At 35.4% G+C, this 13598-nt stretch overlaps 1 protein-coding gene across 2 annotated transcripts; it reads right to left on the bottom strand.

The window, feature by feature from the left end:
- Positions 1-71: 71 nt before the first annotated feature.
- LOC107717123 (cysteine-rich protein 2-like) lies at positions 72-11155 on the bottom strand. 2 transcript variants are annotated; one of them, XM_016523788.1, is made up of 7 exons: positions 10984-11155; positions 7652-7746; positions 5338-5395; positions 3913-4053; positions 1343-1417; positions 705-799; positions 72-373 (listed from the first exon to the last, which is right to left on the bottom strand). In XM_016523788.1, exons 1-7 carry the CDS (start codon positions 11024-11026, stop codon positions 239-241), a joined length of 642 nt encoding a protein of 213 aa, XP_016379274.1. In that variant the 5' UTR covers positions 11027-11155; the 3' UTR covers positions 72-238. The 2 variants fall into 2 exon arrangements, with proteins under 2 accessions (XP_016379274.1, XP_016379276.1); XM_016523790.1 differs by lacking the exon at positions 10984-11155 and adding an exon at positions 10880-10951.
- Between the last annotated feature and the right edge of the window lie 2443 nt (positions 11156-13598).

Raw genomic sequence — 13598 nt, 5'->3', positions numbered from 1 at the left:
TTGTGAAAGAGAGAAATAGAAAAAAGAGAAAGAGCCTATGTATGTGACTTTTGTATGACTTAAAAAAAAAATTTTTTTTTTTAAGATGTCTGGCCATTTCTGATTATCAGAATGCATGCAATGTGCAATGACATCTGCATATATCTGACTATGTGAAAATAAATCTTTACACCTTACAATTTTATTAATGTAAAAAAATATGTCTGTAACAAATAAAAAAGATATTTTCCTTTGTGACTTAATGTTCACTTGGCATTTCATTCTCTGCATTTTCTTTCTCGTAAATGTAACAGCCCACCTTTCCAATGTTCACACCTTTTGGTCCAAACAGGTACCCGTAGCAGGGCACATGGCAGTATGGACTGCCCTCATGCTGCAGAAAATTGAGAAAATACAGCACATTATAAGGGAGCCTGAATCAGTGATAAAGCAATCATTATGGTAGGTATTCTACAAATATTACACAAATCATTTACATTACATATAGGATTTACATTTCAGATTTAGCTACTGTTTTTATGGTGGAATTGAACATTTAATGAATCAAAAAATAATAATATTTAATAACAAACAACTAACAAAATGTAAAAAATGCATTCAAAAATGCAATAAACATCTATCAGAGTAGGGAAGTTGAAGTAGTGAAGACGCAGCGACTGCATACTATGCTTTAATTGGAAGTAGTAGGTTGTATAGTAGCCTACCTCTGCATGGCCACCAGGGGTCAGTGTTTTCTCGCACCTAACACAGCGAAGACAAGGCCTGTGCCAGTTGCGACCCAGTGACATCACCTTCTCAGCTGCAGCGTTAGACCATGACATCACATTACATCACATTAATACAACACAATGCTTTTTAATGGTTATATATTTAAAACATTAAAATGAAATGTATATTCAGAAAATTAACAAAAATAAAGAAGGTATTTATTTAAATATAATTTGATATAAAACATGGAAAATATAAAATATATAATTCAATTATACAATTTTGTGTATAATTTATAACTTGATCAGTTTGTACATGGCTGTATATGGCTAGAAAAGAACTACAAAGTCTTTAAATGTTACACTCCAGTCTAAATGATGAGTAACCATCGTAAACAACACTCACCTTTGACTTTTACCCTAAACTATTTTAAAAACATTTATTTATTGGAATTTTTGCTGTTCCTCTTTAAATGGACTCAAAATCTCAGAATGGTCAGACCGAATGCTACACATATACAGCAGCACAAAACCATACACACACACACACACACACACACACACACACCAACCACAGACATTCCTGAAAGTTCTCAAATGTCTGAAAAGTCATAGTTTTGATTCACTGGACTCACCGAAATAAACTGCCTTTCCACAGCCGGGACACAGACAAGTCTCTCCGGCAAACATGCGTGTAGTTGCAGTGGAAGCTACAAACAAGAGCAAAACCTTTATGTATCTGTATATACATTTTTTTGTAAATTTTTTAAGTTGCTGAACTATAACTATAATTTGAGCCAAGGAGGACCATAATTCATTCAAAATTACATATATGCGCTTTTCTGTCTTGTGTCTCCTAGCATTCTATGTCTATGATATCTATTAGCCAGTTATTAATCTTGATCTGTTACTAAAACATTTTCATAACTTCTGGTTTGATGCTTCTGAAGGCCAGATCCAGGCTGGTGCGATTAAAGCTGTGCTGTACGATGTGCTTTGATAAGGATCTGCGGCACTTCTGTTCACAAACCTACAGTCTTTAAATCAACGCTTCTGTCTCACATCAATGATGACAGACTGTTACCAATTTTAGATCCTAATGTCTCTTCCTGTGTTCATTTTATCAAAGTGAACCCATGGTGCTTGGCTCATGGGTTTAGGAAATCTGTTACGTTCTGAGACATTCCTCCAGACGTTTCCAAAACGGTCCAAAAAACCCTCCCCTAAAATTCCTGCAATCTCCCGCCTGTCGGAAAACACCTATTAACTGGGGAAATATTTCAGGAAAGGAGCCAATCAACGAAGACCATTAAAATTCCACCGCGTAAAATCCCTAGGGGGTCACTTTAGAAAACCATCCACCAACCCCTCCATTACAACACACACGTTCTAGTATTTCTGTTTCCCACTCAGTGTGGGAATCTGTGTATGTGCGTGTTAAAAAGTGCTGAGGAAGTGTTAATGTACAATGGAATGTGTGATACAATGCAGCACAGACGAGCGTGTCAATATAAATACAGTGGCTAAGAATAGCATATGGACACTTAAGTTACACTTAACTATGACTGAATGTCATTTCATTACAAGACAAAATCAAACCAAGAGGCATCTGCAGTCAAAAGATGCAAGAGCTTTTCTCAGGAATAACGTCCCTTTTCTAGGCCATTTATAATTACTTTTAACCAACTGAAGTCAAGGTGATTGTAGTAGATGTATGAAGTCAGTTCCCCCTTAAGTTCAACAGGTGTACCAGCAGAGGGCTATTGCTACAAATAATACCCCAGCGACTTAAGACTGGTTTTGTGGTCCGGGAACACATATGTAGTTTACCACTTTAAAGGGATAGTTCACCCACAAATTAAAATTACCCCATGATTTACTCACCCTCAAGCCAACTTCGGTGCATATGACTTTCTTCATTCAGACGAATACAGTCAGAGTTATATTAAAAATGTTCTGGCTCTTCCAGGCTTTATAATGGCAGTGAATGGGTAGTAATATTCAATAGTCCAATAGAAGTCCAATAAAGTGCATCCATCCATCATTAAAAAAGTGCCCCACATGGCCCCGGGGAGTTAATAAAGGCCTCCTGAAGCGAATCGATGCGTTTTTGTACGAAAAATAACCATATTTAAAACTTTATAAATTGTAATCGCTGACTGTTTTATGCGGGTATATGAGAGAGTGGCGTTCCAGCAGATAATATAGTATGTATGCGTAGCGTAAGCTCCAGAGAGTAGTAACGAATGCGGAAGGGCAGAGGAGAGAGCAAAACAAAACACAGGTCACAAATTAGAAGTACAAAACAAGGATTTGTAAAGAAAAATGTCGTTGGATTTCGATAAGCCAAGAGGAGTTTGGGTTTCCTTTGCTAAACAAAGGAAACTTTGTACTTTATTGGACTTCTATTGGACTATTGAATATCACCACCCATTCACTGCCATTATAAAGCTTGGAAGAGCCAGGACATTTTTTAATATAACAGAATTTATTCGTCTGAAAGAAGAAAGTCATGGGGTAATTTGCATTTTTGGGTGAACTATCCCTTTAACTAAGGACATATACCACTAACATTTGAGAACCAAAAAGTGTCCAAATACTTTGTTTTAATTTTTGACAGTATATTATGGAAACCACTTTTGCCTAAGAGTATAAGAATAAAAATAAAAAGGTAATTGTGACTTTATATCTCAGTGTGATATATCTCACAAGTGCCACTTTGTTTCTCACAAGATTACTTATTTTTCTTATTTGAAACTACTGCATAATTACTTTAATTTTTGCTTTTGACTTTTCATGGTATAAATATTGTTTTATCATTTCAAACCTAACAAACCATTTTGTAAAATTTTTGCTTGAAATATGTGTTTGAGATACATTTACTGAATTATTCAGTGTCACTTGAACTTTCAGAATTCATTCCAATATGCTGGTTTGCTGCTCAAGAAACATTTCTTAGTATTAGCAACGTAGAAACAGTTGTGCTGCTTAATATTTTTGTGGAAACAGTGATATATATTTTGTTAGCACGATTCATTGATGAATAGAAAGTTCCAAAGAATAGCATTTATTCGAAATATATTTTAACATTTTAAATGCATTTACTGTCACTTTTATAAATGTAATTTGTTCTTGCTGAATAATTTTTTTTTTTTTTCTTACTGACCCCAAACTTTTGAACAGCAGTCTGTCTAAATGACAGTACCTTTAGGTTGATTATAGCTGATCTGTGAGTTGGTCCAAGGTGTGGTGGGCGATCCGTCTGAAGGGCTGTTACATGATTTGTTGACCGGTGTTTGAGGAGGTGTGTCATATATGTAAGATCCCGCCCCTCCAATATTTACACCTACCAATGAGAGGACAGAACAGTGAGTACCATTCCATTACTGCCTGAGTGAGTGTTAGTGGTGGATAAAGCTCATATCTAAGTGTTCAGAATCTCCTAATGCAGATAGCATTAGACAAAAGCCAAAAATATCCTCTTCGGGTCCTGATAAAATGTATCTCTCCTGAACTGCGCACTCACTTGGATAGTGTATTACAACCTGAAACAAGCATATTCTAATGTCTGAGTGTGCATTAACATAAGCTATACACTGAAACCTAGCATCTTACCAAACACAATATTTTCCTACTTCTAAACACACACACACACACAAACCTCAGTCAGCCACTATATGCGTCTCTCTTATGTCGTCACTGGATCTGCTTTAACTCTTCTGGTGTCTTAAGTGTTTAGGAAGACAGGGCGACATTTTTATTGTGAATGTATGTGTACATGATGATATTTGTATGCATTCGGTCAGATATTGTTGCAACTATTAACATGGTTTGTAAGTGAAAATAGGACTGTCTGTAAGTGGTCATCGTCCGTTCCCGTCTCTGTGGTTTAGATGTATCCCACTTAACAGATTGCGAAAAGACAAATCTCCACTTCACTAGTGAATTCTGTCATTTGATCTCATGAGGAAATTAGTTTTAAATAAAGGTACCGAGTGAAATGTCCCTGTATAATCTGGTTCAACCTGAAAGACCTGCTTTGATCTGGATGATTTCAACCAACAAGATATAAGATATTAAAACCATAGTTTTCATTTTTGAGTCATCATGAACTCATTCGCTTGTTCCAAACTTGTACGACTTTATGATATTTTGAAGAAACACAGTTATGTAAGGACTGAGCTCTTTTTAAACTTTTAAAAAATTTCAGAAAGATGAAATGCAACTTTTTTATCTTTCAAAAACTTTTTAGCTTGGCCTTTTTTAGGTTTCTTTCCTTATTTCTCTTTCTTTCTTTCTTTCTTTCTTTCTTTCTTTCTCACACATACACATGATAAGGTTTCTAGTGGTAAGTGTACTGTCTTTATTTCGAAGGTTATTCTAAAAGTCACTGAGAGTCAGATGTCGCTAAATGAGCCCTGATTCAAACCTTTATTTACTGTGCATGAACACATGCCGCATAAAGAGCAAGTAGCACTAAAGACCCAAATACACATGAAAAACCTATGAGCCCCAAGATTCTCACTCAGCTTTGTATGAAAATACATTCTATTTTACGTGTAAAGTATCTCAGTTGCACACACACTCACAACATGGCTTACAAACTGCAGTTACAACTTATTGTACATACCTTTTGGTCCAAAGAGGGTTCCATAACAGGGCTTATGACAGTAAGGCAATCCATCATGCTGTGTGTGAGAGGCAATATCTTTATTAGTCCATTTTAACTTTATTTTACTTAATTAGCAGAATTTCTCATTGTATGTACAGTAGCTTTGCTGCATACACAAAACAAAAGCTTTGTCAATAAAACACACTAAACCTATTGAAATATAGAGAATATTTTTCCCAATTCAGTTTAAGCGCTGACATAACCTGAACAAATATAAATATTCTGGCTTAGAAATACTAATTATTTTTCTATAAAAATGTCTATTTCTAAATATTAAAATTTGTTCCAGGCACTCTTCTACTAAAACCTGCATTTTCAGGCAAGGTAAAATGATCAGAAGTGTGTGTGGAAGACAGAATGAAAGAGAGAGGCTTGTGTCGTGCTAGATTCATTAGAGGTCATTGTTTATTCTTCTGTTCCTTCCTGCTCCTCCCAGACTGAATAAAAAGACCCAGTCAGGCTCAAATTGGACTAAAATTCAAGCCTCCTAACACACACTCAAACGCATACACACTAAAATAGAGGTGTGTGTTTTGAGTGTTACTTGTGCACATAACAGTGCTCTTGAAAAAAAAAAAAGCCAAAATAACATGCTAAAATGAGTAAATACATATTAGGAATATATATATATTTTTTATTATTATTACATTTATTATAAATTTTTATTTTTTTACATTTATCATCATCAGGGATTTTTAATGTATATTTTATATATTAAAAGCAACATCTTTCTCAGTGTCTCTGTTGTGAGCTAAAAATACTGTTTGTGTTCCAACTGAGAGCCGTTTCCAAAAGAACAGAATTGGGGAAAAAGCCAGTCGACACCTGCAGTGAGTGAACACTAACAACAATACACAACCTCCTGTTGTTTTGAACACAATAAGAGAAAAAGAGCACACACACAATAAAGGGAACACAGTAACTGTAATAAAAGAGTAACAAGACTAAATATATCCTTCATTGAGACAATAAAGAGCTGTTTGTCCATCCATTTTTATCAACACAAATGAAAAAAACAATAGAAAAGACAAAACACTCCTTAATTTTAAGTCAGAACACATCTTAAATTAAACTAAAGCTTTTTGTGACTATTCTGTTTGTGTGCATGCAAGCGTGAGCGTGTTGACAGAGAGAGAGAGAGAGAGAGAGAGAGAGAGATATAGAGCGAGAGAGAGAGAGAGAGAAAGAGAAGAAAGGAGAAGGAAGAAAGGAAGAGAGGCAGAAAGGCAGACAATTGCTTTCTGGTTTGAATGAACTCTTATCTTTGTCCCTCCATTGTCCTTGTAATAGTTCTTGTAAACACAAACAGTAACTTTGAGTGTGGGAGAGGAAGAGCATATGCTTACAGATATACCCCTACTTGTTCAGTAAAATGATTTGAACTAGCTGTACCGGACTGAACATGTGTTTGAAAATGACAGATTACTGCTATTTCTCTGCAGTTAAGAATATTATGATTTACCTTTTCATATAAGAGGCAAGTAGCAGTAAAGCCCCAGACTAAAATAATCTGTTTCACTTCCTGTTACCACAGCCAGTCAGTCTTCACCCTGCTGTTCTTGTCAATCTCTTTTCGGTTTTATACTGTAAAACTGACTGAATAAAGCATCATCAAACAATTTTTAGTAAGGATATTAATTTCTTGTCCTTTCGTTCTTTGCTATTTTGACGTTCAGGGATCAAAAAGAGTATGGGAATGGCTTTTTGTAACAGTTTCAAGAAAACAAACATGCTTAAACGTTCCATCCAATATTAAATAGATAAATAATGAATATATTCGTAATTGTAATCTCTCCCTGACAGTCCGAGAACATTCCAGACAGATCTAATGAGGTTATACTATAAATACTAATTCTATGTTTACAGTCATTGTAGGATTTCAATTCCTCCATAAACTTCTACTCGTGATGAGTGACAAGTCTACAGGTGAAATATAGACTTTCAAAGGGATGAACGATCATTTAACCCAAACAGGGAAACAAGACAACTCTGATCACTAAACTAGAAAATGTCTCCTAACGTATCAGGCAGGACCCTCACACATGTCAGTTCAATAAAAAGGAGAAAGGAAACAAAGAAGAAAGAAAAAAGGACAATGAGGGGCACCCAAATAGAAGTGGACAGGGATGACCTACAATCAGTGTCAGCTCAATGGATTGCTCAATGGACCTCACACTGTGTAACTCTGCTGTTACAGTACATACAGACCAAGAAGCAGGACATCCAGAATCACAGTCTATCTCGGTGCAATATCAGCTTTAGTTCTGCTTACCTCCGCATGGCCTCCAGCAGACAGAATCTTACTACATCGTTCACATTTCAGACAGAAACGGTGCCAGTTTTTCCCCAGAGAGCTCACTTTCTCAGCTAGAACAGGGAGAGAGTATAATGTGTTATCTGATCAGTATGTGTGATATAAAATGCTGAGGATGACCGCCTTAACTGCAGTAATCTATATCTAAATTACACAGTTAATAAGACTGCAATTGTCCTGTAGTGATACATTTCTGTTTGGCTGCTTTGCATTTCAGTCAAATGGCCTCTTCTATTCTAAGTGGGTGGTTTGTGGCCAGTAAAAGCTGCTAATTGGACCAGACTATATGTTAGTCAAAAACCTAACTTTGTATGACTAGCATCACATGGTCTTCTTGTTCTATGTCTCTGAACTGAAAGAAAGCAAGAAAAATTGAAATATCAAGCAAGCACTACTATTTAAAAGTTAAATTTAAATAGTTTAAGTTAGATTTAAAAAAAAAAAAATTTATACTTCCATTCAGTAAGGATGCATTAAATTGATCCAAACCTTTTGTAATATTACAAATGTCTTTATTATTTCAAATAAATGCTGTTCTTTTGAACTTTCCTTAATCAATGAAACTGTAAAAAAATGTATCACACCATGCAAATATTAAGCATTACAACTGTTTTCAACATTAATAATAAGAAGGAGTGTTTCTTGAGCAGCAAATCAGCATATCAGAATGATTTCTGAAGGATCATGTGACACTGAAGACAGGAGTAATGATGCTGAAAATTCTGCTTTACTATCACAGGAATAAATTGCATTTTAAAATATATTAAAAATAGAAGTTATTCAAAATATAAATAACATAAGACCATAAGAGACTTCTTTTAAAAACATCAAAAAATCTTACATGCTCCACACTTTTGAATGGTAATGTTCTTTGAATCATTATTTATATGACTTTTATAGTTACTGTTACTGCACCATTCATAGATATTTACAGTTGTGTCCAGCTCAGCAAATGCTGAAACACAGCAACTACAATTTTGTGTTTGCTTGTGCATGTATATCTAAAGAGATATCTATAAACAATATTTACAAGAGCTCTGAGAAGACGATCCACACAAAATACTAATTCTTTAGGGTGGAGTCTGTATCTGTGTTTGCAGCTTAACAATGCAGCATCAAAGGAGAGGAAAAACAAACTGGACCATCTGAAGAATTACTCCAAATGGAGATACTGTTTCAGTCCAAACCCTGCTGAGTCAGATTTGCTATCAAGTGAATGTCGATAAGTGCATCTTATCTCTGACCTTTCTGATCTTCACAAACAGTTTTTGTGCACAATCAAACAAACAACCATTTCACTGATATCTTAAAAGAAACGAAGTGATGAAAAAGCACTGTTATTTAAACATTTGGGGTTAGCAAGATTTTTTTTATTTTTATTTTGTTCTTTTGAACTTTCTGTTCATTAACGAATCCTGAAAAAACTATTATGGTTTTTACAGAAATATTAAGCAGAACTGTTTCCAACATTGATAATAAGAAGAAATGTTTCTTGAGCAGCAAACCAGCATATTAGAATGATTTCCAAAGGATCATGTGACACTGAAGACTGGAGTAACGGCTGTTAAAAATTCAGCTTTGCCATCAAAAAGATAAATGGCATTTTAAAATGCATGCAAGTAGAAAACAGTGATTTAAAACTGTATTTCACAATATTACGGTTTTTAGTTTATTTTTGATAAAAATAATGCAATCTCATACCCACCCCAAATTTTTGAACAGTATTGTATACTGATTTTCAGCCAGCTTCAGTCTATTTAAAAATGTTTTACAACTTCCACTGCACAAAAAACTGCTTGAATGTGTTCTCTCTTACTCATAATCAGCTCTTGAATTAAAAAAAAAAAAAAAATCTATAGTTTGCTATGAGCAAACACACAGTAAACAGTCATGGACTTTGGAGGACAGGAGTGAGAAATACAAGCGATTCAGAGAAAAACACACTGGTCAACATGCCACAATCAATTAATCAACAAGCATATTTTCTGTAATTATAATATACCTAACGAAGGAGCTATGATATGATATAAAAACATTTTCCAGGTTGACATTGTGCATGTGGGGGACTAAACCCACCTCCCCAATGCCCTATATGCTTACTAGCCGACATTCCTAGGGTCTGTCTCTCTCTCTCTCTCACACACACACACACACATTCCATCACACAAAACTAGTCAGGTCAAACAGAGAGCACACTGACTCAGACATATTCAGAACTCTAGGCTCAGTGGGGATATCAAATCATCAAGCTCCTCTTCAACACAGCCAGAAAGATAGTTACTCCATCCGCTGACCTGCAACAGTAGCACAACAGATCCGCTCACTTTATTCAAGAGTCCCTTGCCAAATTCTTACATAACACCGTCACCCAATTCTCTTTTCACGGGCTATAGCATTTACTAGCCCAGTGGATACTGGATGCCGGGACAGAATACTAAACAGGAGCTGACAATAACGGGACAGACTAGAGAACATCCTCCAATGTGGCTGTGGGAGCGTCAGGGTCACTTGTTCTTGACCCATCAATAACAATACTGTTGCACAGGCTGCAAAATTAACCCTTATCTTCTTCTTGTGACTGACAGCTTGGGGTCCCAGAGATCTCTATGCTGTATGCAGGGGGGGGGGGAAGAATAGTCATTTTGAAATTAACCTATTATTTTACCCTAAATCTTTTCCTCTGACCCAGTTAAACTCACTAGACAGATTAATTTAACCTTTTTACAAAGACACATACTTTTCATGTTTATCAAGGACAGCAAGACCACATTAGCGAAAAATACATTAAATCAAATACCAATTCACTATTGAGTAATGATGTGTACAGCAGAGAATATTAGTATATGTAAATTAATTGCGTTTATTCATATATATCTCTGAGAACCCAAACAGAATAACAACATCCATGGTGGACTTTTGTTATAAAGCATAAACATACACACATGCGCGTGCGCACACACACACAAATCATCAAGTAACAGTCCAAAGTGTTTTTGAACTATTTAACTGGATATGGGGTATTTAAGACCGCCAAAAGAAAACACAAGTGTTTAAATCACACTGCTTATTATAACCGAATGGCTCCAAAACAAACAAATACGCTTTTCAAACTCTTGCTATGTAACTCTTGTCAAGATTTGCATGAGTTTTTTCTTTTTTAAAAAGAAATTACCCATGACCACCTACCCATGCAATTTAAGTCAATTAGTCCAGTCCAATAATACAATACCAATCAAATGAACTTGGCTTGTACTTCTGCTGAGTGATGATTCTAGTGGAAAAACTCTCACCGAAAAACACAGTCTTATCGCATCTTGGGCAAATGGACGTCATTCTCTAGAAGAGTCTTGTTGCTGCGCAGGTTCGGTTCTGTTCGATGTCCGTCTCTCAGTGGCGCTGCACACTGTGTGCAACACGAGTCGCGTCGCGGCGTTTATTTAACTTTAAAGAGCCTCCGCGCTTGTCTCATGAATATTAAATACGTTGCGTGACGTTCGACCAGTAAACTCTGATTGACTGAAAGGTAACGAATCCTGAAGGCTTGGCTTGTAAATATTAATTAGGAAACACTGCTGGACGCCCCAAGGTTACCAAGCAACGTCAGCTTGACCTTGTTAATATTCATAGCCTTCGCCATAATGGGATTCGTTAATACGCATCGAGCTGCGTGGCACAGTTACGCCACGCCTTTGGCTTGACCAATGAGGAATGTTTCTTATATGTCAATCAAAACAAAAACACGCAAAGCTGCCCATCAAACTCTCCCGACTTCACAAGCTTGTCACTAAATAAAAGTTGTTAGTCTGTTTTGTCTTTTGTCGTATGAATCTTGAGACATTAGGAGTTTATGTCTCAAGAATTAAAACGAAGCGGTTTTAAAAATCTTGAAAATATTTAAAGGCTGTAAGAATGTGTTTTTGTTTTCATTGACACGTGGTGTTTTAGATCAAAACCACAGCGCTGGCAGTCCTTAGTACCATTTGAATACTGGTCAATTTTGAGGTGTTGGGTTATTTTGCTTTCATGCAATGGCTTCTTTCAGAAAACATCCAAAATATACATTTAAGTGCTTATTTTATCACACTTTATGCATGTGTAGATTTTAATAACAATACATATCTTTAAAGGCTGTTTTCTCAAAATGAGTTTCCAGTTTTATTCCTATCTATATTCTGAAGGGTTTTACAGAGGGGTTGTTCCTATATAATTTGCCTGATTTATATAACATTTTATGAAACAGCAAGAATGAATCAGAATTTTGAACCGGGCTTTACCTAATGTTCAGATTTCTGTTCTGGAAATGTATTCAAATTTGTGCACATTTAATTAGTGCATGTGCACATTTAAACATAAAAGTTCAGTAAACTTGTAAAATAAAACCCTGTCTTAATGCACTGTGATTAACCACGGTGAAATTTGTTAATTAGAGTCTTGATGAATTACAAAGTTTTCTTTTTTTTTTTTAAATGAAGCACATTAAAGTGAACCAAAGTTCACCATTTCACTGTCATGTTGTGGGACTGACAGCCTCAGGCAACAATCCCTTTCTTTGCTACTTTTTTTTTTTTTTTTTCATACAGTGAATAGTGTCATTCTGTGAAAGGCTGTCATTCCACCTAACATCTCCTTTGTGTTCCAACAAACAAAGAAAGACATACGGGTTTGGAACAACATGAGGATAAATAAATAATGGCAGAATTTTCATTTTTGGATGAACTCTGGTAAACCCAAACTTTGTTATGCTAATGTTTACTGAAGCAGAAACCATCCCCGCTCTCGTTCAGTAAAGATACTGTAATTAGTGCGGTCTAAATAGATGCATGTGAATGATGGAGGCATCAGTAAATGCACGTTCAGCTACTGGCATCACCACTGAGATAATAGATGATCTCATTCTTGTGTCCTTAGATGGGGTCAAAGGTCACCTCATGAGAGACAGCAATCCATGGTACCAACTGTTTAAGACTCTCTCAACTCTCACATAGTCCATTACATAACACTGTCCATGGACCTTATACCCTCAAATGTAGCGTTAATAGCCATCAGTATTACAGTATTAAACAAATAATATATTGTATAATAGTGTAATTTATCTCCCTGTTTCACTTGCTTTGTGTTTTATTTGTATATTTATTTGTGTTTCTTATTATTATTGTTGAAAACTGTGATACATTTTCAGTATTCTTTGATGAATAGAAAATTTATTTGAAATTATTTATTTGAAATAGAAATCTTTTGTAACAAAAAAAGTCTTTACGCTCACGTTTGATCAATTGAATGAATCCTTGCTGAATAAAGTATTTCTTTCTTTCTTTCTTTGTAGTATGTAATTATTTTAAAATAGATTTTTTATAATGAAGCTTTAAGTAGAAAAGTCACCAGCTGCAACACACCGCTTAAGAACAGCCTTAGTTAAAATACTCAACAGTTAAGTAAAGCATATAATTGAGAAAGATGTTATGCTAAAATACTGTTCACTTAACATTCTCTCATTGAAACACATCTTCTTTGGTCTGACATCACTGTGAAATCATTATGATATCACTGAATGGACTGATCTGTGGAAGGCAGTGGGAAGAAGATGCTGGAACTTTGAATGAGCCTGTGTTGTTGCCTGCTCTTGCGTTTCACTTTATTATAGCGCCCCCTACTTGCGTCAAATACTATGTATGGGAGTACTGGATGTATGTATTTTTTCTTATTTATTGTCGTTTGTTCCTTTTACCTTAGGTTAATGTTTTACCTTTTACCTTATTTGTCTTAGTTTCGCCCTTTACATTATTTTTTATATTCTTTTGTATTTTATGTCCTTTTGTGCTTGGAATAATTCAGCTATGTTTAATTATTTAAATTATTTTGTTTGATGTTCATCACAAAAACCTTTTTCTACATTCCTATTAATAAA

This window comes from Sinocyclocheilus rhinocerous, unplaced genomic scaffold (genome assembly GCF_001515625.1).
Source record: "Sinocyclocheilus rhinocerous isolate Xijiao unplaced genomic scaffold, SAMN03320098_v1.1 scaffold119, whole genome shotgun sequence".
NCBI classification, from domain to species: domain Eukaryota; kingdom Metazoa; phylum Chordata; class Actinopteri; order Cypriniformes; family Cyprinidae; genus Sinocyclocheilus; species Sinocyclocheilus rhinocerous.
Note: the sequence above shows the minus strand (reverse complement) of the source record. Positions and strands in the feature narration are given on the sequence as shown.